The following is a 27316-nucleotide window of genomic DNA, read 5'->3' as shown; positions in this document are numbered from 1 at the left end:
ACAAATCCCCGACCCCTGACTGTACTACCACGGGGCGAGACTACGACATTTGGGCCAATAACAACGGCCACCAGTGAATCAGCATCGCCAAACCAATCACTCCTGGATGGTATGCGATATGGCTCAGCTACTACGGCCACATCAATAGACCACTGCGCCATAGAATGGACCAGAAGATCCTGTGCTCTAGCGCAGTGGTTTAAATTGGTCTGGAGGAAACGATTATAGGCCATTATTATGTTTCCATTTCAGCTTCCTTCTCTGCTACAGATGATACCGCTGCTGTTTCTGCGGGTTTCCTCTTTGTACTATCTTTCTTTTTTGGCGCACCCTTACCACAGATAGAACTGCCAACTCGATGATCTGCTGGCTTGCCTTTCGACTCGCACAGTGCACAGTGCAATGCATTTTGACAAGACGCGGAGACGTGGCCTGGCTGCGCACAACGGTAGCACAATCCAGTACGATCAACCTCGCAGCCGCATCTCGAACGTGCGTGGCCGGTCTCTTGGCAGCGGTAACACCGCATAGGGCGCGCGGAAAGTAAGGTTACGCGCACCACAGTCCAGCCAACGCACACTCTAGTGTTCGGAGCCGTGATCTTCTTGGCTGCATCCACCGGACACTTCAACCAGACGGAGCCACGGCCGTTCCGATCGCGGCGAATCTTCCCTATTTTTATATTGCTGACCAAGCATGCGCCTGATCTGGCGACAGCCTCTGCGATTTCAGTTGGAGTTGCGGAGTCGTCCAGACCGGTTATACGCAGCTCGACGCACTTTTGAGGGCGAGAGATGCGCACATTCTCCTCACCAAGGACTTCTCGTAACTTGCCAGCTAGGGCATCAGCTTTGTCTTTGTTGGCATTCCCGGAAACCTCATAGATACGGGCCCCGGTGACTGCCTCCCTATATCGTACTCCTGGAATATCCAAAGCGACCAGGTCGACACGCTTCTTAGCCTCCTCTAACACACTTAGGTATGTGATGCCTCGCTTCTCCGCCTCCGGTTGTAGAGTGAGGACTACAGCCGAAGTCTTGGGAGAGCGAAGCTTTCTCTTCTTTCTTTTCTTTGGCGCCTTGACTTTCCTTGCCTCTTCCTTACTCTGCATCTTTTTTAGGGTTCCGTACCTCAAAAGGAAAAAACGGAACCGTCTGTCCGTCCGTCCGTCTGTCAAGACCCTTTTTCTCAGGAACGCGTGGAGGTATGAAGCTGAAATTTATATCAATTACTCAGGTCTACTGTCCCTTGAAGCTGTGAAAAAATCAAACTTCTAAGCCAACGCAATCAAAAGATACAGCCGTTTATGCCGCAAATTTTCGACACTTGCAAGGGAATCAAAACCTACAGGGTGCTTCCCGTGAACTCAGAATCTTGAAATTTGGTACGAAGCAACGTCTTATAGCATAGATAAAGGAAAAATTACGAAAACCATAAATTTTTAGTTACATCACATAATATATATTTTTTTAATAATTTTAAACTTACTACCCATTTCCTCATAAACGCGTAGAGGTATTAAATTGAAATTCATACCAAATACTCAGGTCTATAATACCTTTAAGCTGTAACAAAATCAAACTTCTATGTCAACGCAATCAAAAGAAACAGCAATTTAAGCTGCATATTTTGAAACTCGCAAGTACTCGCAAGGGAATCAAAACCTAAAGGGTACTTCCAGTCGACCTAGAATCTTGAAATTTGGCATGAAGCAACGTTTTATAGCACACATAAAGGAAAAATTCCGAAAACCTTAAATTTTTAGTTACATTACAAAATATATATTTTTTAATAAATATAAACTTATTACTTTTTTCCTCATGAACGCGTAGAGCTATCAAGTTGAAATTCATATCAAATTACCATAGTTATGACTCGATTGTCGTAATGAACGAACTTTGTAAACCTTGCAGGTTTGTACGGAACCCTCGGTGCGCGAGTCCGACTCGCACTTGGCCGATTTTTTTTCCTCTTAACTACTCTAGACCACTCTTCCGTAGACTGCCTTGGTGCCGTCGTTACTTCAGCTACACTACGCCTTGTGTTTGCCGCTTCCGCAGCAGCAGCCGACTGGCGCGTCTTCTTCCGTCTTTTATTTTGTGTTAGACCCGGGTTGGTCGGCGGCATTAAAGTGGTGACCACCGGGCACCGGGTTTCCAGCTCAGGTCCTCTTTTATTCCTGCTCTGTGAAGGCTCTGCGGGTATTGTGGCAGGAGCAGTGCGATCTTTCTTTTTATCTGCCGCGAGGGGCGGACGTATACTAGGCGCTGGCAAAAGCCGGGCCTCGAGACCCTCTAGCCTCGCGTCTAATCTGGCACTTGATAATTTAACTGCCTCTTGCACGGCTTGCTGCATAAAATCTACCACATTCAACTCCGAAGTTGCAATAGTTGTATGCGGCTGAGCTGTTTGCAATCGCGCATATGAGAGTTCGCGTTTTATTGCCATGAGGTCATTTCTCAGCTCTGAGATTTCCTTGGACAAGCGTGCGTTATCCGCCTCTAGAGCCCTTATCTCATCCGTCTTAGAGCGATTCAGCAGAACCGCACATGCCTGCTGTATAGCAGTCGTGGACTCCTTTAAGATAGTCACAATTGAGGCACTTTTGGACTTTTTAGCCACTTCAACAATGGCGTCTAAATTGGATGTTATAGTTGCATCTAGTGCGCTCATGGTCATATTGTCATCTTTGTCGTTCAGATTCCAGTCCGAGGTTGTGGAGTATTCTGATAGCCGCAAGTTACACGGGATCAGAAACTTCCCTGTCGAGTCCAGGTTCCCGCTCTTGGTCGCGGTTGGTGCCTGGAGCTCTCGCTCATCAGCCAACCCGACCTTCTTAGCCTTATACTGGCCAGCGGATGCTCCAGTATTTGGCGGTCTACCTCTGCCGCGTTTCGAGGTGGTTAGGCCGCTTTCGTTAACGGAGTCCTCATCCGATAGTGTTCCTGGCCTTTTACGCAGAAACTTCCTTCTTTGAGTCTTTGGCATCGGAGTTACTTCGGTCGTGCTATTTCCGTCCTCTTCTCTTTGAGGTGATTCTCCTCTGCCCGGTTCATTATAGAAGAACCGACTTGACCTGTTGGACGCGGGTGTTGACGCCCGCGATCCCTTCTCCTCGTCTTCAGTCACAGTCATCATATCCATATCGTCTCGTCCATCACCACCTATTAAAACTTCCTCCCTCAAAACTTCCTCAATCTTCTCCTGAGCAATAGGTGCCCCCCCCCGTATACGTGGGGCGACCCCCCGCCGAAGCGAGAGTGTGGGATTCTCTCCTAAGAGGACCCACCCGGGGAATATTATCCTTATTGCTGCTGTCCATAGTTGATCATTTAAGGGCTGAATCCTGACCCACGTCCTAATTGCGTAGACACCCTCTCGCAACGCACCCCATCGCCGGACGTTACTAACTTAGGGTTGGGGACCCACAGGTCCATACATCACACATACACACACTGATTTACACAAAACAAACTCACAAAAACGAAGAGTTAACCAAAAATTAAAGATAGCGGAAGATAAAAACAAAGAGTGATGAAAGATAGACTAACCAAACAAAACAAAACCAAAAGAAGAGTAATAAAAAAGTAAGGAAGTTATTAACTGAAAAGAACGAAAGAACCGGCGTTCGGCCACCCGCTTGCGTCACCCTGGAGCGGCCACGGTGGTGCAAGCGAGTGTTACCAGGGGCACCAAACGGGGAGGAACCGGCACACCCCCACAGTGGTAGTACCTATTGTAAAAAAATAAAACGGGTGACCTAGCTGACATTAGTAATTATAGGCCTATATCACTGGCTACCATCTTGTCAAAAGTATTTGACAGCTTGCTTAATACACAGTTAAATAAGCATGTTCAGTTACATGACAATCAGTTTGGTTTTAGACCTAAATTGTCCACAGAGAGTGCAATACTGTGTCTTAAGCATGCTGTCAGATACTACAATAAACGTAAAACACCAGTTTTTGCTTGCTTCCTCGACCTGTCTAGGGCATTTGACTTGGTTTCCTACGACATACTATGGAAGAAGCTGGAACATCGGAATTTACCACAAGATCTAATAAAAGTCTTCAAGTACTGGTATGGGAACCAAGTCAATTGCGTTAGATGGGATGGTGCGCTGTCTGCGCATATGTGTTGGAGTGTGGAATGAGACAGGGGAGGTTAAGCTCGCCAACCCTGTTTAATATTTATATAGATGGCCTTATTGGTGAGCTCAGCAGCACCAGAGTCGGCTGCTATATAGATGGAGTAGGTATTAATAATATTAGTTACGCGGATGACATGGTGCTGCTGAGTGCATCCGTGTGTGGGCTGAGGAGATTGGTAGCCGTGTGTGCCGCTTCGCATGGACTAGTCTACAATGTCAAAAAAAGTGTGGTCATGGTCTTTGAGGACGGAAGTAGACGCTGGTCGAATGTGCCCTCTGTATCTATTAATAACTGCGTGTTACAGAGGGTACACAAGTTTAAATATCTAGGACATATGCTGACTTCCGACCTCAAGGACGATGACGACATAGAAAGAGAACGAAGGGCGTTGTCGGTTCGTGCTAATATGTTGGTCCACAGGTTTGCGCGCTGTACGAGGTCGGTCAAGATTACTCTTTTCAGAGCATTTTGCACGACCTTTTACACGTGCAGCCTGTGGAACACATACACGCTTAGGGCCTACAACGCTCTTCGTGTCCAGTTTAACAACGCATTCAGAATGCTGTTGGGGCTTCCCCGCTACTGCAGCGCTTCGAGGATGTTTGCTGAGGCACGCGTGGATTGTTTCTACGCCACTATGCGCAAACGATGCGCGTCTTTAGTGCGAGTGAGGGGGAGTACCAACAGCATTCTTGCTATGATAGCCAGTTGACTCGATTGCCCATATGTGCGTCACTGCTGTGCCATATCTAACGGTATGGAGCAGAGGTGATGCACAATGTAGTCAAAATAGGTATTATTATTTATTAAAACTTAAAAAAATAATTTTACTAACATAATTTATAAGCCTTTACTAACAAATGAGCCTATGTAACTTGATTTAATAAAATATTTCTATTTCTATATTCTAACTTATTAATAGGTGTTTCAGAAAACTCGACACATAGGCTAATTTAGATGTACTTCATTCTGAATATTCATTCTAAAATCATTTTGTACTCCATTACCGGTAGAAAAAAGTTTCGCCCTATTAAGAACCGAGCAGACTTTTAATAACTTTTAATTTTCAACACTTCGCCCTAACAATATTTTTATTTACAAGTTAAAGTATACTTTGATGTTCAAACCTTTCGAATAATTGATAATTATTCCCCCCGAGTTGCGAGAGTTAATAAAACAACGTATCGCTGTAGTCGACGATGTGAAAAAGTAAATTGATCGAATATTTCCTTTATCATTTACTTCATAAAGTACAATAAAAGAATGTATTTGAAGAAAATATAATCAAAGCAGTAGAAAATATGATTGCATTCTTATCTTGTCATGCGAAAAATTTGCAAATTTGGAACTACATTTAATAATGTAGTCCCAAACAAATTAAAAGTATCAAATTAATATTTGATACTTTTAATTTCTTTATTCTTCTTCAAAGATTGCAAAAAATACCGTATTTTTTTCATTTATTACAACTATTTTATACATTATTACAACATTAATATCCTAATTGCCCAGTCCTTCGGTCTGTAAATTATAAACATAGAAATAAATACCAATAACTCAAAATTTTGATTCCTGACGTTCAAAACATTTCAATCCAGCAGCGTCGCAAGCCTTAAGAGGAGTCCACACCGCCGTTTTTCCATACAAACGTTGTCCCCTGTTTCCTCCCTGGATAATGCCGGTAGAGTTATGATTTTTTCCTGAATATCTATGGCCACTATTAGCATGTCCCTATGTTTTCTTTTTTTTCATAATTTTATTATTTAAAAAGATAAGAACGTCCAAAAACCCAAAAAAAAAAAAAAACAAACGTATTTTAAGTTGTACACGTCCGGATCAATTAGTTGTGATGCCGACAGGCTCACACAGCCTATTTCAAAATTATTGTGAAGCCTCAGCCTAAGTGAAGCATTTTCCACTCCTACAGAACTCGAGGCCCCTTTTGATACCAAGCCACGCCTACGATTATCTTATCGACTCAAGTTTGACAAACGTAAGTTGTACACGTCTGGATCGGTTAGTTTTGTAATATATCATGAGGCGTGCTGAGCCGTCTATATTTCACGTGTGTCCGGACCGCGGGCCACCTGCGTCTTCCCACTTCGTAGCTGTATGTAAATTTGTCACAGGAAACGTCCAATTGTGGCACGTGACAGCCGACTTTGTTGTTGTTTATGTGAGATTTTTATACATCATCATCAGACGTTGGAACGCAAATATCTATATTATTAATTATTTTTAGATTAGCGCTTGAATTTATAAAGGAAATATTGAAGCATACAAAATTTATTTATTTATTCAGCAACAGAATCACATTTAGTACATGTCAGTCATAGTAGTACAGTACATTATGCCTACCGTTAATTCTTTAACCATCAATCCGCAAGCAGCAGCCGGCTGCCGCATAACAATCGAAAATATATTGTGTCTGCGATACCCACGATGGAGTTGTTAATTGGTCGGGTAATATCAAGCCCAACCAGCGATCAAGGCTAACGTTGACTAAATAACGCAGGTCCGCCATCAGTTTACTATCTGTGCTACGCCTACCTATTTCATTTTTTGTACAGGTAACTTGTAGCATTTTAATTATTACCTGTTGATTTCTCAATTTAATACAAATATTTAAGCTATTTTGGCACCACAATATCATCAAAAATCTCGAATCCACTCAATACTAATAAATAATAATATATTGCCTCTTTTAACTATTCGCAAACCGTCATCCGAATGCTATTAAATTTACATTCAAATGCTATTCAAATATCGAATCAATGGAACAGTGAAGACCGAATTGGAAGTGCTTAAATTAGACATTTACGTCACCATAGTAATTATTGATGCGAGGTTATGGGATAATCGGATTGACTGCCTAGCCGGATTCGTTAAAGGCAAACATACGACTGCATTGCGGTAAACTTTATAAAGGCAAATGTAAGCTATTAAACTTTGCCATTATAAATTAAGGCATTAACCTTTTTGATGACGCTTCAAATGTATGGCATAATAATATAATAGTAATAAAATAATACTCCCCACACCGGTTTCGGTGACGGTGGCCGGTTTCATTGAAACCAGGCCAGGTACGCAGGAGTAATTTTATAGTGCCCAAGTGTGTACACAAGAGCACACTCTATTCCTTTACTCTCATAACCCAGTGGGACAGAAGACCGACACGACTGGCGAGAGATCAGGCGCAGGACCGACTTTTTACATGCCCATTCGACGCATGGATCATCTTACTTGTCAGACAATCAGGTGATCAGCCTGCATTGTTCTAACCAAACTTGGAAATAACATGTTTCCAACGCGGGATTCGAATTATAACTCAAACATAGAATACACCTTAAAGATGTTTCAACAACGGCCAAGTTAAATATTTCTCAGAACCAGTTTATATGTTTTGCGGCTAGTCGCTTAGTTGTTCACTTTAATCATATTCAACAACAAAGGATTCTCAGCATATTTACTCAACACCTGCCCGAGGAAGAAGATAAACCTAATATTATACTAGAAATAAAGCAAGATTTACTTAATTATAATAATTATTATGAAGACAAAGTATCTGACTAAAGACAAAGATATTTTTTGTCGAATGATGGATCCGTACATCGGATGATGGCATAATATTATTATGCAACATGTTGATCTCTTACGGCCGTTCCCAATAATTGATCTATCTCTGGTTTTGCCCTACTAGAGATAGGAATAGCTCACATTAGACATTAGAGACATATATTTTATGTCAATTGTGAGCTATTCTTATCTCTAGTAGGGCAAAACCAGAGATAGATCAAATATTGGGAATGGCCGTTAGTCATGTCAAATAAGGGAGCTCGGACTAGTTGCACATTGTACTTTGACAACCAAAGAAAATACATGGTATCTTTTATATAAAATTCTCGTGTCACAGTGTTAGTTACCGTACTCCTCCGAAACGGATTTACTGATTTTTTGCAAATTTTATATGATAATATGCATATTCAGTAGGTCTGAGAATCGGCTGCTGGCTACTTTTTATATTTATAAGTGCATTTGTTGAATAAATTTTTGTTGAAAAAAAAATGGCTTCGACAAATGTTTTTGCGACGGGATAGCGATGGACGTTGCCATGGTAACCATATTTATTTAGTCACTTCAATAAAATAATATGAGCGAAATACTTTATATGGTAAAACAACGTTTGCCGACTATATAATATTTTTAAATACGTTTTACTCAAAGTTACATTATAAAAATGTAATATCAAACGGCCCTCAAGCGAACACGTTACTCCCAAGGTGATGTTCAATGGAATCACTTATTTTATAATAACCCTTTCTACACAAATGTTGAGCGTCTTTATTTTATGTAATGGTGGGAATAATGCAGGAATATTTATGGCAAAATCCAGTAGGGAAAAATTATTTTAAAAAAATGGGACAAGCAGATATTTAGTAAATAAATCTTAGATTTAGTAATGAATATATCGCAACGGTAAGAAATGATATATTAATCATGGTTGAACATTTTGTTAACATTATTAATTTAATTTAAGCTTATTGGCCCGAATCTCTGCTAATTAAATAGGCATTACAACTACAACAAACTGTACGTTATTGGTAGATACGTTTTCGAATACAATATTGAGTGATGCATACGTTCCATGTTAAATAAAATTACCTCGCAATAAGAATATTTCATTTATCGCATCGCGAGAAAAAGCAATTTCACAAGTGCTGAGTGTGTAAAATTGCAATGCATATACTTACATTCATTTAAATATGGCGGCAAATGTGATAGAGTCAAAAGAGAGGGTAACGTACTTATTATTATCCTAAACAAATAAAATAACTAGTAAATCTCTTGATCGGGATTAAGTACGTCAAGAAGTAAAGATGATATGAAATAACCTGAAGAGCACTGAATACAAGTATTAGGATATTTGTCACAGAAAAAAGATTAGGTAAATAACTTTAATACCTCGATCGTGGGAATCGCAGACATAATAGATTTTCAATAGTTATGCGACAGCCCGGGGCCGCTTGGGATGAATAACTTTAATATTATTGTGGTTCAATCAGAATGTCGTCATACTATTAAATTGATAAATTAGAACAAACATATTATATTATAGAAGTCTACTAATTGTAAATGTATCTAAGGCCTCCTTTATCACAAAATGTTCTTGTCGAAAATTATACTTACCCAAGTTGCTGTCCGATTTTTCCAACCAACAGCAGACAACAACTTAGAACAGCGTAATCGTTAAATATAATTATTAATCAGGCGATTAAAGCTTAAAGTTTCATTAACCTTATTAAAATAAACCTAATACTAACCTCGAAAAGTAATTCGAAGCTTAATTTTTCAGGATTTTAATGATACGGCTGGTAAGTTGGAAATGGGTGTGACACATTATTAATCACCCAGAGCTCATATCTCACAAAATGGATGAGATGGATCTCAAAAAGTCACTTAGCAATCTTTGAACCATTTATGAAAAGCATTAGACTAGCACCATTAAGTGCAATATTGTGTAGGTACATATATTATGAAACATTAAGTTATCTGAATATTATTATACTGTAAAAATGTATTTATGAAATTTCTCTTTGAGCACTTTAGCAAAGTTCCAAAACATATTTATTACAATAATTATGATTCCAACAAAAAGTAGTTCCACTATTACCTACTATAATCTACGTTTTATTGATTCATAAGATGATTTTGATCATATTATAGTTATCATAATATATTACTAGCTATTTGACCGAGCTTTGCTCGGTATTCGATAAAACACGAATAAAATGACATTTTCTAAAAATGATTCCTAGATAGATCGATTTATCGCCCCCGAAACCCCCTATATACTAAATTTCATGAAAATCGTTGGAGCCGATTCCGAGATTCCAATTATATAATATATACATATATACAAGAAAGATATAAGATATGCACCCTGACTGTGACTAGCATTTTGTATTATTAATGAACCATAATAAATATATAATTTCAGCACAAAAAACGACGACAGTTTGATGTTAAAAATGCATGTATATATATATATATATATATATCTATGGACGCTTCACACCACGTCGTCAGTCTGGCCCCGTGGTAAGTACCTGAAAGACTTGTGTTACGGGTACCAGACAACGGAAATATATTTAATACTTTTATACTATACATATATTATTAGTTTTTTATTAGATTTTTATTATATGATACACATATTTAATACACATCCAAGACTGGGTCTTTGGACTTGGAAAACTTTTTGTTCCGTCAGCAGGATTCGAACCCGCGACCCCCGGCTTGAGCTACCAACAGCCGACCAACTGAGCCACAGAGGTCGTCAAGGATGGATGGACGTTAATGGTTCTAATGGACATCTTAGACGTCAATTATTCAATGGACTTATCTTCAAAGAAATATTAATAAACTGCTCTCACGAGTATTCAACCTGCACGCAGTCAATCGCCGCGTAGGAAACATACAAACATCCAAATTCTTTCTTAACTTCGAGTATCCTTAAATGGAATTAAAGCGCTATCAGCTCACCTGACCCTACAAAATAAAGCCTCCACAAAGTTAAATGTTGACGATAAAAGCCCAGCGATGCAATTTATGTCAGCGCAACGTAAGTTAATTCAGTTAGAAGTTGTTTTGCAGACCATACCAACCTAATTTCGCGTACTTAGCAGATGCGATAAGCGTATTCGCGCTAAATTGAAACTATTTTGAATATAAGCGTTATCATTTCAGTACCAGGATTTCAAGAATACTTTAATATTCATAGAATTTTAGATTTCACGAAATGTTAAATATAATTTATTTATTAACATTTTGGTGGACCAAATAGCACAATTCTACATCGCAATATCGATGTTTTCTAAATGCGGCTGTATGTATATATACAACAGCTGCAATAATAATATAGCAGGCTTCGACCTGACTAAACATAAAAATATCACCTCGCTAGAAGAACTTGCTTTACATAAGGCTTTCACTCGTCACACAAGTAATAAGCAGAAGCAGAATCATCGTTTTGATTCTATTAAAATATTGTATAAATTACATACATACAGCATATTTTGTAACAGATCTCATCTATATTTTGCCATTTCTACTGACGCTACGAAACCTTTATAGGGGAAACTGAGCACATCCATTATAGGAAATAGTGCTGTACCTTTAGTTTCTTTAACATGTAACATGTATAAGATTTCAGTAAAGACCCCGAAGGGTCGAGCGCTCGAGCATAAGTAAACTCATCCACTTTCAGTCAAACAGGCTATGAACGTGCTCAGAATCTATTTGTTGCCCTTACACTTATATAAACTAAATGAAATAAGTGATGATGATGATTATGACAAAGAGAATGGTGATGGTTATAATGATGATGATAAACATATGATGATGGTCCCGCTGACGGTATCTGATGATAAATTACCGTACCTCTCGGAAACCCGTAACCCGTTACTCGATGTTTGTGATTTCATCAAAATACGTTAAATAGTTTATAACTAGTCAAACAGACAGAAACGTCCAATTTCATATTAATAAATAACTCAATTAATAATTTAGAATAGTAAAACTATCTTTTGTTTGAAATTAAAATATTATCTTCCAATTAAATGTTACACTATTTTAGTTCTCAGTTGTAATTAAATAGAGGAATTTAAGGGTAAATTAATAGGTTACGGGTCGTAATAATTGAGTGAATATGTTATTGATTTTAACTTACCACTTGTAATTCCAGTAGCTGGAAAATTATTAATATTACGATACTAAAAACGTGGCTTTGAATAAGTATTTTTAGAACATTTATTCCCTTGTGATCTTTTTGATTAAATTCGTCAATAATAAATAACGAAAAAGTGAAAAGAAATATACATGTATATTTCTTTTCACTTTTTCGTTCCGTAAAAGTATGAAGATGTAACTGTGCAGTAACACTCTGCAATCAACGGCGTAGCACTACTACGGCGTAGAGCTGTAACTACGGCGTAGCGATATTGCTACGCCGTAGTGGTGCTACGCTATCGTAGCAATCTAATCGTATTGCCGTAGCCCGTAGCACTTCGTAGCATGCCCCGCGCTACAGCACCGCAGTTTTTAGCGGATTTTTTATTTGAAATGCATTGCGATGTGGTTTTGGCACACTGCGGAGCTTGTAAAAGTACATGATTACATCATAAAAAGTTAAATCACGGAAATGGCTTATTCCATTACTTTCCATATTAAGCGCAAGATGTTAGTGTAAAGTGTAAACACCGTTATCCTTGAAACCATCAAATGAGCACGTCAAAATGTACTACTTTTTCTATGAGAACAATGCTGGGATTTAAAAAAATCCGTCTTCATACCCATACCAATTGCCGATCCGGGCATCCGTATGGGTATGAAGATGGCTTTTTTTTTGAGTTCCCAGCATTTTTCTCATAGAAAAAGTTGTTCATTTTGACGGGCTCATTCGATGATTTCAAGGATAATGGTGTTTACACTAACACACTGTATATTCCATACTAATCGTATTTGAAAATATTAAAATTTTTATTAAGTTATGACAATCAAGTCTACTTAATCCACACTTATATTATAATTTTTATATATACGTGATATTATTACACATAGGATGAACGGATGTTCAACTAAATAATATTTACATAATATATTAATATAATATTTTAAGTGATTATGTAAGTAAATTTATTCATTGAACTTACTTTTTTTTACTTTTTACAATTCTATTATAAATGTTTTTAATTTGCCTGATAATAATTTATTTATTATAATATCCAATGAATTCGTTTTGTTTATCAACCAGCCCGTCTATTTTACTTACAAAATATATTAAATAGATAGTAATAACTTTCTACTAATTTTAAAAAATTTAAAGGGTTATAAAAATACTATAAATCTTAATGAAGCTCTCATCTTGAACGTATACGTAACGCAGTACGGAGCGCAGTTGAAATATCGTTTTGCACAACCCTGAGGACGGTTCACACAAAATTGATACTTATTGACCTATTTTCAAGGCTCCAATTCAATTAGCAGCACTGCCCAAACTAGTCCAATTATAACTCCGGTCTGTGCCCGCCGGCTTTACTGTAACTCCAGTTGAAAGGATTGAATATTCGTATATTTATCCATATGAATAATATGAATTTTATTTATCAGATATTTAAGTTTCGTGTTATTTGGATACATGGGATTCCTTCGTATTTGTGCTTTGAAACTAGGTAATAATATAATAATAATGTAACTTTGTTGTAATATTATAAGGAATAGAATATTATAAAATAGAATCGATTGTCTTCGATGTCACAATATAATACTGAATTTAATCAGAATATGAGATTGCTGGATTTAATCTTCAGCAACAAACATTGCATAGTCTCTCCCTGCGAACACCCACTGGTAGAAGAAGACCCACACCATAAATCATTAATAGTAACCACCGAAGTAAATGTTCCAACATCACTAAAATCATCTAAAAGCATTAAGTATCAGTTTCACAAGGCTGATTTTGATTCTATAAGGACAGCCATTTTCTGTTGATTGGGAAGACAAGCTTTCTAGCCTCACTGACGTCGAGAGTATGGTGAGCTTTTTTTACAAATTCTTAAATGAAATCATAAACAAACATGTACCCAAATGTAACGTCAACTTCAAACAAAAATTTCCGCCTTGGTATACTGTACCTCTCATAAAACTATATAAGGAAAAAGAGAAATTTCACAAAAAATGGAAACAATACGGTAGCCACGGAGATTATCAAACGTTCTCCATGTTAAGACGCTCACCCAGGACAACATAAAAATGAATCCAAAACTATTTTGGTCATTTGTTAAATCAAAGAACGCGACAAGCGATTTTCCAGCTAAAATGATGTATAAAAATAAAACTTTGTCAACAGGCCCTGAGATCTGTGATGCTTTTAATGACTATTTCCATTCCGTATTTGTTTCAAATGATATCGATTCTCAACAGTCACCTAATACAGTCTCCCATTCAACACTGGATATCGGCAACATCTTTATAACTCCATCTCGGGTTCTAAATGAACTTAAAAAAGTGAATATCTACAAAGGTGCAGGTACAGACAACATTCATCCTATTCTCATACGTAATTGCGCGGAAGAACTAGCGAAACCTATAACGATAATTTACCAAAAATCCTTAGAAACCGGAGTATTCCCTGCAGTTTGGAAGGCAGCCTTGGTTACCCCGATCCCAAAAAATAACCTAAAGCATCTTATCACCGAATATCGACCCATTTCAAAATTATGTGTACTAGGTAAAATTCTCGAAAAAATTGTTACATCTGACATTGCACAGGCGGCTGGTAGTTTTATTTCCCCCAACCAACATGGATTCTACAAACATAGAAGTGTTGAAAGTAACTTGATTACCTTTACCGAGTTTCTAGCAGAAGCAATGGAAAAAATGCTCAGGTTGATGTCGTGTACACCGACTTTTCCAAAGCATTCGATAAAATCAACCATAGCATACTCATGGATAAACTTTCTGCAGCCGGTGTACACGGCAGCCTACTAAGATGGATTCAGTCCTACATTCTCAACAGAAGTCAAGCTGTGTGCGTAAAAGGATTCTCCTCACAGTTTCTTCCTGTGCCGTCCGGTGTTCCACAGGGCTCACATTTGGGTCCTCTTTTATTTCTATTTTACATTAACGATATTGGTCAAGTCTTCAAACATAGTCATCATCTAGTTTACGCGGATGACACAAAATTCTACAAAATTGTGAAATCTCAAGGTGATCTTAATAAACTTCAACTTGATTTAAATGCGTTGCGTGATTACTGCTCAAAAAATCAACTTTATCTTAACGTTAACAAATGTAACGTTATATCTTACCCTCGGAAAAAGAATCCTCTCTGCTTTAATTATCACATAGACAACACAACTCTCAAAAGAGTAAATCACATAAGAGATTTAGGAGTTGTGATGGACTCTCAGCTCTCATTTAATCACCACATAGATCATATCACAAGCTCTGCCTTCCGAAGACTCGGATTTATACTTAGAATAAGTAAACCCTTCAAAGATTTTAATACATTAAAAACTCTTTATTTTTCTTACGTTCGATCCATCCTTGATTTTTGCACAACTGTCTGGAATCCTTGTTACGACATTCATATTAAGAGACTTGAAAAAATCCAAAAAAAATTTATCAAATCACTTAGTTACCGGAATAACGCAGTAGCCACTACATATAATGAGGCCTTGCGTAAATACAATTTACTTACTCTATCCGACCGGCGTAAATCATTTGATATTACTTATCTCTTTAAAATTATGAATTCCCTTATTGATTCTTCAGCGCTTCTTGGCTGTTTAGAATTTTCTTGTCCATCTCGTATTCGCGTGCGCTCCTTACGTAAAATACCTTTGTTTGTTCCACCTCGTCGCAATAAAAATTATACTAGAAATTCATTCTTTTATCGTTCCACCAACACTTATAACAAAGAATTTTTAGATCTAGATTTATTTAATGTATCCCTTAACACACTAAAGAATAAGCTTAAAGTTATGTTAACTTCCTAATTTCTATGTATAAGTAGCCTTTTACCTTTAGCTTCACCTTTATTTGATCTCATAATATCTCACTGTACACACTTCACTTATTATGTAATTTTGTTTTCTTTGAGTACCAATAACTTCTTCTCTAATGTATTTGTATAATTCTTGGGCACTGTAGGTCTTTAACCTTAATTATTGTACACGTAATGTAAGTTTTTATGTAAACATGACTGTTTGTTGCCATAATAAATAAAAAAAAAAAAAAAAGAATATAATAAAATAAGGTTATAATATCATAATAATATAACTTTATTGTAAATTTAATAAAAGTAAGTTTTCGTAAATTTCGCCTTAGAGCAGGCATTTCTACTTTACGTGGTTGATATGATTATTATATTGACGGTGAAAAAAAAACTACAAGCTTTTTTTATCGACGAAATGCATAATATTGATACGTACATAATATTAAAAACTTGAATAATATATTAATGTTTGTATGAAAACTTTTGTGATACATTACAATAGCAAATTATTATTTTCAATTGTAATGTATGCGACTTAGAGATTACCAAGAAACTGCTTCATATTCCAACGACAAAGACGAGCATCGCTTCGAATAACTTCGATATTGTTCGTTTCTAAGAATATCATTTTATCAAATAAGCCATCAGCAAATTAATATCTCGTCTTAAATTTATTGATTTTAAACATTTAATTCAATAGTTTAAAAACAAATAACGTAATGTTTTACCTAACTATTATCACATTGGTGAATCGTTAATATTGTGATCATATATTATGAACAAACCAAAAAAGACGACCTCTGTGGCTTAGTGATGAGCGCGGTAGCTCAAGCCGGGGGTCGCGGGTTCGAATCCCGCCGACGGAACAAAAAGTTTTTCAAAGTTCCTGGGTCATGGATGTGTATTAAATATGTGTATCATATAATAAAAAATCTTAAATATATGTATAGTATAAAAAGTATTAAATATAATATCCGTTGTCTGGTACCTGTAACACAAGTCCTTCAGGTACTTACCACGGGGCCAGACTGACGTGGTGTGAAGCGTCGATAGATATTATTATTATTATTATTATTATTAAATATGATTGTGATTTTGATACCAAGACTATAAACCGAAAACTTTAAATACCTAAAAAAACATTTTCTTGTCTAGTAGTGTTTTTTATCATAATTTCCTGCTGCTATTTAATTGCAGCAACATTGTATCTTTTTTCATTACTTTTAGTTCCAAAGTCTCCGTGTTTGTTTTTTTTCTTTCTTTACACCCTCGACCCATTCTCTTAAGTTCTAGGCTGTCTAGTAGGGTTGAGATCAGTTTATCCCTTGCAACAATGAACCCATGGACGTCACTATTCAAATTGAAAACGAAAAGTATTAGTCAACACATAACGATGCAAAAGCTAACAAATACAAAACGATACAAAGCGCTTCCACGGACACAAATACACAACATAAAAGTACTTACAGCTCACAACGATAAATCTTTACAAAAAATCTAAAACACACCTTTTTCACAGCATTGTTTTATACTTGATTTACGCTTTGCCTGTTGTTGCCAAAAACGTTGGCTATATTCGTTACGAAGAAATCAATGCACTTAATTTTTTTGTGAACTAGATGACCCGGTGAGCTTTGTATCACTTCCCTCTTAATATAAACTTCCAGGAATATTTTCAAAACTAGAATTAGTCGATTCGTTTCTGAACCGATTTGACTAATGAATGAACGGCTGACTATTCTCGTGTTTTAGTGAGACTAGACATTTCAGATTTTTATTTATATAGATAGATTAGTTGCACTTATTTATAGGACAATTTGTAAGAGTGGCCGATTCCAGCTACGCAGAAGTGATTTTATGGTGCACAAAATATGTGTTGTGTCCACCATTTTTTTTAATTGGTGCACAAGAGCACTCTTTCTTTCTTCAGTCTCGTAAACCTTATGACAAAGGACCAACACGACTGGGGAGAGATCAGATGATAGATCATCTCCCATTCCAGACAATCAGGTGACCAACCTACACTGTTCTAAACATAGAAACAAAATTCGTCAAACGCGGGAACCGAACCCACTACGCCAAGAGCTACGCTCTAAATCACAAAACAATGGAGGCGTCGTATAATATATATTAAATCGACTTCGTGGTGTATATATGCATTATGCACACAATATTAACGTAGTATACCATTTTCGTGCTAGCCTTAAACAAGAATCTCCATATTAAGCCCTGTACATTTTGCTTACAAACAAAATTACAAAGTTTTCCCGCTCCTCGTGTTTCGTGTTTAAAGTATATTTCCAAACAAAACATAAATATTTTACAAGCTAATCTCCTTTGCATAAATGTTCAATCGCTTGACGCACCTTATCAACACGATTTCAATTTCACCTCGGGGTGGCACGTGTTAAAAATTACAATGAAACTTGCTAAATGTCACAATTTACGGAAGATTATTAGCCCCTGTGGCTAATGAAATTATGTTCGGCACGCACACCTATATTTGTCACCTTTGCAGCAACTTAAAGCTCCATTAAATAATTTTGACATTCGTAATCCTCGGTTTATGTTTTGTTTTGTTTAAAAGGAACATAATTTTTATGTTTTAAACATTGAAGAAGGTTCGTGTAACAAAATTCTTAGTTTTATTTGATTTTTACAGTTACATTTAGCTAGATGCGTCAATTCAAACTAAGACACGACACAATAATGCACGAATCACAGTATGCATTAAGGTACAACTTGGAAGCCGGCTACATGAAGCGGCAGCAGACGAAGACCATATCGTGCATTGTCATCCAAACTAAACGTGTATGTAAAGTTTCAGCTCAATCGGTTAAATATATCTACTTCAAAATTGAGTTGCAAGATTTCACCCGAACATACATACTTACATACATACAGAGCAAGTTAAATAAAAGCTTTTAAAAATTACAAAGCTGCTTTAAGAGGATACACCAGGGACGAGAGAAATTGAAAATAGGTATTTGAAAATGTATTGCTGTCTCACCAATCTCAAGTCTCCCACCGCACAGGGTTGCCAGATTGGGCGACAAGTAGCCAATTGGGCTATTTTGCGGTCCTCCGCGGCTACAAAAAATTTGGAATGGCGACTTATCGCCTGTTGGGCGACACGGTTTTTTACTTATCGCCTATTGGGCTACTGCCTACTATTGTATTTTCGTGAACGCGGCCATAATATCAACGAACGCAGCGATGCGTTGTCTATGCGCGGCCACTTTCACTCATAATCTGTGGTTCGCCGCGTGGGTGGCTGTTGAATATCATTCTGTTCAGGAGCAGAGAGAGCTCCGGTAGGAGTGTTAGTGTTCTGTGAGAGAGAGGCAGTAGATATCATAGATAATCTATACTAATATTATAAATGTGAAAGTATCTCTGTCTGTCTGTCTGTCTGTCTGTCTCGCTTTTACGCCAAAACTACCGAACCGATTGTAATGAAATTTTGTATACAGATAGTCTAAAGCTTGAGAAAGGACATAGGCTACTTTTTTACTGGAAAAAAGGGTTGTAAGAAGGTGAAAATTTGTTCAAATTAAGTTAGTTCCAAAAATTCATACTAGATGGCGCCTTACGTCTCTTACATCGCGCTAACGCTTGCCCAACATCTTTCTATAAGAGGTGGTGTCATCGTGAATTTGAGTTTCGATTTTTTTCGATTGTTATTTCTTTTTTACATTATTTAATAAGTCAGTACTTTATATTATATTATATATACAGTGACGTAACCTTAAACCTATCAATGATAAATAGTTTATGGGTAAAGTTGTGTAATTGGAGGGCTAAATAAGCTTTAAAATTTGGCATAATATATTATAAAGTTTAATTAAAAAAAATGCAATATTATGTGCACACTGCACAGCTGTTTTGATGTAAGGGGTACCAGGGTTTTTTTTTATAAAAGCTTTTGACACCAATTTTGTTGACATCGCGCGCTATAAACTGAAGTCCACGCGGACGAAGTCGCGGGCAACAGCTAGTACATATATATACTGAGTAGATATGTTGGATCGTAATTTGCTCGACACCATCCAACTTTTTGCAGCAGATGACGATTAATATGCATAAAACATTTTTTATTTGTAAATACATAATTTTAAAATAAATACTATGAATTATAGATTTTCATTGCTAAATGTCACTTTTATAGTTGGGAAAAAAACCCCAAAAAATAAAAACAACTCGTTACCACTAATGCAAATTTACAAGTATCCAATTAAACCAAGAATCTTATGTTATATTATATAAGCTTCTTGAATTAAACGAAGCAAGTCTCCTTAAAATATTGATAAAATTACATGTAAATACATAACTCTAATGTAATAGAACAGTAGCATATAATATTATTCATACGTTTTATTGACATTACGTTTAATTACCGTGTTTCTTTTTTATTGGGCTACTTTGGGCTATCTTTTTATCGCGAAGTGGCGATTTCGCTGGCACCGCAGAGCGCGATAGAGACAACACGACAAAAGTTCTAATAAAAGAACAGAAAATCTTCGATTCGTTGTCCGCTGATTCCTTCTCCAAAACTTAACCGATTTAAGTAATTTTTTCATTAAGAATCAAAGCAAGGCTTGAGCTGTGTTCCTATGTTTTATTTTTTTTGTATATTCTAGCCAGTTTTGTTTTCTGGGTGTTTGAACACAGAGGAAAATCTGGCCATTTTTTTGGGTTTTTGGACGTTCTTATCTTTTTTAATAATTAAATTATGAAAAAAAAGAAAACATAGAGACATGCTAATAGTGGCAATAGATATTCAGGAAAAAAATCATAACTCTACCGGCATTATCCAGGGAGGAAACAGGGGACAGCGTTTGTATGGAAAAACGGCGGTGTGGAATCCTCTTAATGTTGCATTGAAATAGTCGAATAAGGGTACTGTTTTGTAGTACACTTTTGTAATAATACTAAAATATTATTACACATTTAATTCATTACTTTGTAATAGAAGTAAGTGGGTACTAGTGCGATAAATGTTAACATTAGGATAATATGACAATTTCCAAAGTGATATGTGTAAAAGCTATTACGGCTGACTAACCATTTGAACACCAAATGGTTATTGGAAAAGTTATCAAAATAGCTGATCTTCTTTTAATGTGGCCATTATACTAGGAATTTAGCCCTTATAAGAGTTTAAAAAATATATGCGGGAGACTGAGTTTACAATTTAACTATTTCTTTTTTTTTAGTAAAATAAGGGGGCAAACGAGCAAACGGGTCACCTGATGGAAAGCAACTTCCGTCGCCCATGGACACTCGCAGCATCAGAAGAGCTGCAGGTGCGTTGCCAGCCTTTTAAGAGGGAATAGGGTAATAGGGTAGGGGATTGGGCCTCCGGTAAGCTCACTCACTCGGCGAAACACGTTTCACGCCGGTTTTCTGTGAGATTGTGGTATTTCTCCGGCTGAGCCGGCCCATTCGTGTCTAAGTTCTTAAGTTTTCATTACGATATAGTTAAGAAAAAACAATTCAACATGCCGAAAATTTGGATAGCATATGCTAAGATAAGCCAAAAATGCAGAAAAGAAATGGACGCAAAACATTACCATTTCATATTCATGCAAAAAAAAACAAATATCCAACGTATAACATCCCCCTTTTTAAAGTCAGATAAATGAAAAATATTTGATCCGTTTAAGCTATAACTCAAAGTGCCTTTTGGTTGTTGTATTTATAAGGACTGACTAAAACAACCTCGATATCGCGGCTGGTCCGCCCGAGCCACTCGATAGATTTAGACAACTTGAGATTAATCTACTCCATCAAAGCTTAGCTCTGTCGAAGGATCCGGATCATGGAGAAATCTTCTAATATTGTCTAAAAGGTTATTGGTCCTGCAATCTTTTTTAATCAGATTATTTATATACATAACTAGATGACGCCCGCAACTCCGTTGCGCCAAAACTCGTTTATCGCGGCGGAACCGTACATTTTTCCGGGATAAAAAGTATCCTATGTCCTTTCCCGGGACTCAAAATCTCCATGCCAAATTTCAGTAAAATTGGTCCAGCGGTTTGGGCGTGAAGAGGTAACAGACAGACAGACAGACACACTTTCGCATTTATAATATTAGTATGGATTTCAATGCTTAAAATCCGCAGACAAACTTTCGTGAGGAAACAAAAAAAAAGTAATAAAGGACATAATAGGACGTATTAAATTATTTTGATAACTTTAAGGGTTGCGAAATCTTATTCCTGCTATAATAGCACAGAAAATTTAATAGTATTATAATCATTATAAAAGTCGCTTGTGAGTAAGTGATTCGGGCGTTCTAGTAAAAATAATGAAAGTGTTTAGTTAAGGTTCGCGCACACTTTGAAGGGCCCTGCCGGGGCGTCCCAGGGCGGGTTGGGGCTCAGCGCAGCGCAAAATGCGTATATTGCACACTATTGCCGGGTTCATTTTTCATTTTCATTTTTTTTCATCTGTCTGTATGTATGTGTATCTGTTTGTCTATTACCTCTTCACGCCGAAACCGTTGAATCGTTATTGCTAAAATTTGGTATGGAGATACTTTGAGTCCCGGAATAGGACATAGGATACTTTTTATCCTGAAATGTACTGTTCCCGCGCGATAAACTTTTGGCGCAACGCAGTTGCGAGCATCATCTAAGTATTATTGATGATCAAACGAACTTCTTGAAGTGAAGTTCGATCGATATTATATGAGTTGCTTCATTCGAATATATAAAATATAACTCGGTAGTGCTTTTTTCCCACAGGCAACATCGCACGAAAAGTACTTTTCTTATCTGTAACTTTTGTAGTTTTTCCGGTTCTGTATTGGCCCGTCACTAGTCAGACGAGGCGCCATCATTATTTAGAGACTATTAGCTACTTATTGATTTATTTTCTAAATTTAAGGGAGGGATGGGTTTTTATATCTTCGAATGAAGCAACTCATATAATATCGATCAAACTTCACTTCAAGAAGTTCGTTTGATCATCAATTATATTTCGTTGCTTCATTCTCGATATAAAATATAACTCGGTAGATGTTTAGAGATTTAAAATATGGGGTAAATAAAATCCAAGAGGCTTTTATAATATTAAAATATATTATGTAAAATAAATTAACACTGTAAATAAATCACAATTATTTATCATTTATAACATCAATGAATCAACTATAGATAATACGATCACGAAAGTAGAACCGCCTCTGCAAAGCTTCCACCGTCAGCGAGAGGGCGATTATAAAATTTTGCGAAAGTCTGCCATCGAGACGTCCACCCGGCAGCCCGCCTGATGAGGTCGAGGCTGGCCCCGTGGGCGCGCGCCGCGGACGTGGCGGCGTGGCGCGTGCTGTGCGCGCTGAACACCGACACGTCCACGCCGCTCTCGCGGCGGACGTCCTTCAGCCAGCGACTGATCGACTGCGCAGTGGGAGCTTTGTGGGGACGTTTGTAAGTCACTAGGAGCGAATCGACATTCATAGGTCGAATACTTCTAGTGACAGACATGTAATCCTCTAAAGTTTTTGCAGGACAAATTTTAGGATTTTCTCTGAAGTATGGGAGACGTAATATGGGTTGCTCGGAACCAGCTTTTGAAGTTTTGATTATGTCAGTTATATTTATTTTGATTTCGTTAGGATAAATTTTTATATTCGAAAGCTTCATAAGGGACAGTGTTTGCACCCTATGTGCGGTACACAAGGCCAGTAACATAACTAATTTTTTAGTCAAAACTTCTAAGGATAGTTCCGAGTTTGAATAATATAATATATAATAGTATTAAGAACGATTTGCGGATCCCAAGTATATGAATACTTAGGATTATTAGGACGTAATTTATAAACGCCTTTAAAAAACCTCGTCACTAAATAATTTTGACCAATATTTACATCTAATAAAATAGAAAGAGCTGACCGGTGATTGTTTAGGGAGCCGTATGATTCATTTTTATTAAATCGGTCTGTGAGAAACGATAACACTAATTTTATAGAAGAATTAAATAAATCAATGTTGTTCTTATGACAATAATCCCACCATAATTTGTAGGTTACGCCATACTGGCGTAAAGTATTATTAGACAGGGAAGATAATAACAAATCCAGTGCAGAGTCCGGGAAGTCCCGGCGAGAGAAGGCTATCCGGAGACAATCCCGGCAGCCAGGGAAGTCGGAGGCGGTACCCGGCCCCTGAAACCAGGACAAAGGGGCTCTTTGAGTTCTATGACCTCCGGATATTAAAAGATTTTTAATAAGCGGAAACCATGGCTGGGCCGGCCAGTAGGGAAATACAAATATTCCAGTAGCTCGATCTGTAATTACTTTTTGAAGTGCTTTAAGTATTAAAGGAAAAGGAGGAAACGCATAAAAGAAATATGAGTTCCAATTGATAGTAAAAGCGTCCACCGCGAAAGTGTCCGGGTCCTGCTTCCACGACACGTACTGAGGACATTTGGCAGTGGCACGAGAAGCAAATAAATCGATTGTAGGTATGCCTAATTGTTTAGTTATAAACTCAAATGCGGTTTGAGTTAATTCGAATTCAGTATCTGGGTTTCCTGATTCGAAATCAGCTTCAAAGTTATCTTTGGTGTTAATGTATGAGGCCAATAACCAAAGTTCACGAGCATCGCACCACTGTCAAATGTCCCTGGCCAATCTATTTAAATGTAAAAACTGGACGCCGCCCATTCGGTTTATATAGCTTATAGCTGTTACATTATCTACTCTAAGCAGAATAGCACAGTTGCGAAGATCTTTCGCGAAACATTTTAAGCCCATAAAAATAGCCATCAATTCTAGGTAATTTATATGGTATTCGAGTTCATTTTGCTTCCAACGACCATTTGCACGTTGGCCGTTGCAATATACACCCCAACCTGTCCGAGATGCATCAATAAAAATCTCTAATTTGTAATCGGGTACATGTAAAGAAGTGCATGTTTTAAAAATATTTTTTTCCCACCATAATAAATCTGGTAGAATATGTTGGGGTAATTGTATTTTATATTCATAGTCCTTAAACTTTTTTAAATTAAGATATTTAATTCTTTCAAAAAGTTTAGTGTATAGCCAACCGTATTTGACAGCTGGACATGCTGCAACCAGAGTACCAATAAATTGAGAAAATTCTCTAATCGAACAACGAGGCAGTTTCTTGTATTTGCTCAGTAACTGTGCGACTGTGCTATTCTAGAACGTTTTTCTTGTGTCAAAGACATTGTCGTACTTATCGTATCAAAAACAAAACTGAGAAATGTGTCATTTTGTTTAGGCTGTAAAGAGCTCTTTTTGTAATTAATGACAAAACCTAAACTTTCTAAAAGTTTGATAGTGTCTTGTACATTTTTATAACATTCGTTATAATCGAAACCAATACACAGGGTGTCATCGAGATAATTAACTGACGTATGACCACGCAAGCGAAGGTATTTTATCGCTTCTTTAATTATTTTACTGAAAATTCTCGGTGCCACGGTCAAACCATATGGAAGTGCATTAAATTCATAAGTTAATTCTGTTGAATTTTCGTCAATAAATTGATATCGTAAATATTTTCGGTAATCAGGATGGACCGGTACGAGTAAATAGGACTCTTTTAGGTCTATTGATGCTAAGTAACCATTTTGAGGAATTAGCCGTGAAGCGATTCGATAGTCTTCTATTTTAAACTGGGTTTTTTCAACAAATTTATTAAATTTTTTTAAATTTAAAATAAATCGATTTTTCCCGTTTGACTTTGGCACCAAGAATATTCTCGATAAATATTGGTCGGCTTTAGACTCGCACAATGAACTTGCGGATAGCTGTTGACATATCCCTCAAATCTGAGGCATTAGTGTATACATTACTAGGTGCACTATTCCGTGAAATAAATTTTTCTTTTAAAGGAATAGTTACACCTTCTCGTACCCAGCTTAATACTGTAGTATTATTAGTAATAGTCTGCCAACAGCTATAAAAATATTGTAATCGAGCAGCATGAACCTGAACTAGTGACGGCGAGGAGCACGTTGGTTGTTCTTGGGGCTCGCAGCTCTGCGGTACCGGCTGGCGGCGGCGGCGGCGCTCGGCGTTGCGGGTACTGGTTCGCTGCTGTTGGGTTCGCTCTGTATCCTCCCCGGCCCCCTCTCCTGTTCGAAGAGAAGTGGGGAGGAGCTGGCCAGTTTCCCTGACTGCGTCCTCTAGATGTAGATGCCGAAAACATCGAAGTTGCTGTCGTTAGGACACTCTTCTTAATCTGCAGTCCTTGTTTTTCGATCGCCTTGGCGGTCTTTATTTTGTCGCTCAGATCTTTACTGAAGAGAGTAAGATCTCTCTCTTCCTTCCACTATCTCGAGGAATGATTTATCGAGGCTCGGAGTTAGCAAACTAACCCGGTGGTCCGTCCGAATATGGTGCAAATCGGACAGTATGCGACATGAGTCCGATAAAATTTTGATTGCTTGTATTTTGTCCTCGCTCGTAAGCAACAAGGTCATTGCTTTGTTTAAGGCCGAGATACCCAGCCCCAGCTGGTGTTGTGCTGTCTCCAGCTTTTTGTCCCGCGCTTTCAGCGCTCCCGTGATGGCAACGGAAATTTCGGGATTTATCGTGGGCGATTTGAGCAACGTGCAGTTGGCGGGTATTTTGTACTCCGCCATAAGCTTCGCCTTGAGGTCGCCGTCTAATACTTTGCGCAGAATCGGGGTCCACCTTTGGGCTAGATTAGGATGAATATCCTCGCCGAAGTCCGGGATGTCGTCCGTCGAATCCCCAAGGGCGGATAAAATTTCCGGTGGTAATTCAGGTGTGTAAGGTACATCATCCGAAGCTTTATCTGAAGTTGACGAAATTATCGTTTGCGTCGGCGCACACGGCGAGGGCGACGCTGGTAGTAAACCGTCGTGTACCTCCTCGAGCTGTTGTTCATAGCCAGGTATAGTTTTCGGATCTACAACAATATAGATAAGACTTTATTGCATGACTACATTTTGACACTCGGCCAGTATTATTTTATAGAAATGACACACGGCCAATCTATCAATTATTTTGTCGTAAAATGTAAATGACACACGGCCATATCAAAACCCTGGTACTCGTAGCAACACTCGGCTACACCAGAAAAATATATTTTTAAAGTTTAATCAAAAATATTAATTTTCGAGGGTACATTTAGAAAAACTAACCTGCATTTTCGTCCGCTTCCGAAGAATCTGACGATAGAACACGTATTCTGCGCCGCTTATTTTCAGCAAAACAAGACGACTTCTTGCCTTTTCTTTTTGGCATAACTGTTATAATCTTGATTAAGTATCACTAATTGCTTAACCGGGAAAGTGTGCGTCTGTTGCCGCGCACGAAAAAAGAATGATGATGGCGCCTCGTCTGACTAGTGACGGGCCAATACAGAACCGGAAAAACTACAAAAGTTACAGATAAGAAAAGTACTTTTCGTGCGATGTTGCCTCTGGGAAAGCACTACCGAGTTATATTTTATATCGAGAATGAAGCAACGAAATATAATTATTATGTAAAGTTTCGGACAGTAATGCGACAGCATGTTATGAGCATTAAAAAATTATTATAATATGATTTATCAATGCATAGAATCAGATAATGCACCAAGTTGGCTTCTTAATCGCA

At 37.6% G+C, this 27316-nt stretch overlaps 3 protein-coding genes across 4 annotated transcripts; 1 reads left to right on the top strand and 2 right to left on the bottom strand.

Annotated features, from left to right (window-relative positions):
- Positions 1-235: 235 nt before the first annotated feature.
- Positions 236-3144, bottom strand: LOC121740420. The gene is made up of 2 exons (XM_042133107.1): positions 1981-3144; positions 236-1105 (listed from the first exon to the last, which is right to left on the bottom strand). Exons 1-2 carry the CDS (start codon positions 3142-3144, stop codon positions 236-238), a joined length of 2034 nt encoding a protein of 677 aa, XP_041989041.1.
- Positions 3145-4284: 1140 nt separating this feature from the next.
- On the top strand, positions 4285-4863 carry LOC121740419. Its single transcript, XM_042133106.1, has one exon. The coding sequence runs from the start codon at positions 4285-4287 to the stop codon at positions 4861-4863; it is 579 nt and encodes a 192-aa protein (XP_041989040.1).
- Positions 4864-22849: 17986 nt separating this feature from the next.
- On the bottom strand, positions 22850-27057 carry LOC121740335. Of its 2 annotated transcripts, XR_006037633.1 has the most exons (3): positions 26860-27057; positions 25679-26624; positions 22850-23881 (listed from the first exon to the last, which is right to left on the bottom strand). XR_006037633.1 is itself a non-coding variant. In XM_042133005.1 (2 exons), the coding sequence occupies exons 1-2, from the start codon at positions 26960-26962 to the stop codon at positions 25987-25989; spliced, it is 741 nt and encodes a 246-aa protein (XP_041988939.1). In that variant the 5' UTR covers positions 26963-27057; the 3' UTR covers positions 25564-25986. The 2 variants fall into 2 exon arrangements, 1 of the variants encoding a protein (XP_041988939.1); XM_042133005.1 differs by lacking the exon at positions 22850-23881 and having other exon boundaries at positions 25564-26624.
- Between the last annotated feature and the right edge of the window lie 259 nt (positions 27058-27316).

This window comes from Aricia agestis, chromosome 3 (genome assembly GCF_905147365.1).
Source record: "Aricia agestis chromosome 3, ilAriAges1.1, whole genome shotgun sequence".
Classification (NCBI taxonomy): domain Eukaryota; kingdom Metazoa; phylum Arthropoda; class Insecta; order Lepidoptera; family Lycaenidae; genus Aricia; species Aricia agestis.
Note: the sequence above shows the minus strand (reverse complement) of the source record. Positions and strands in the feature narration are given on the sequence as shown.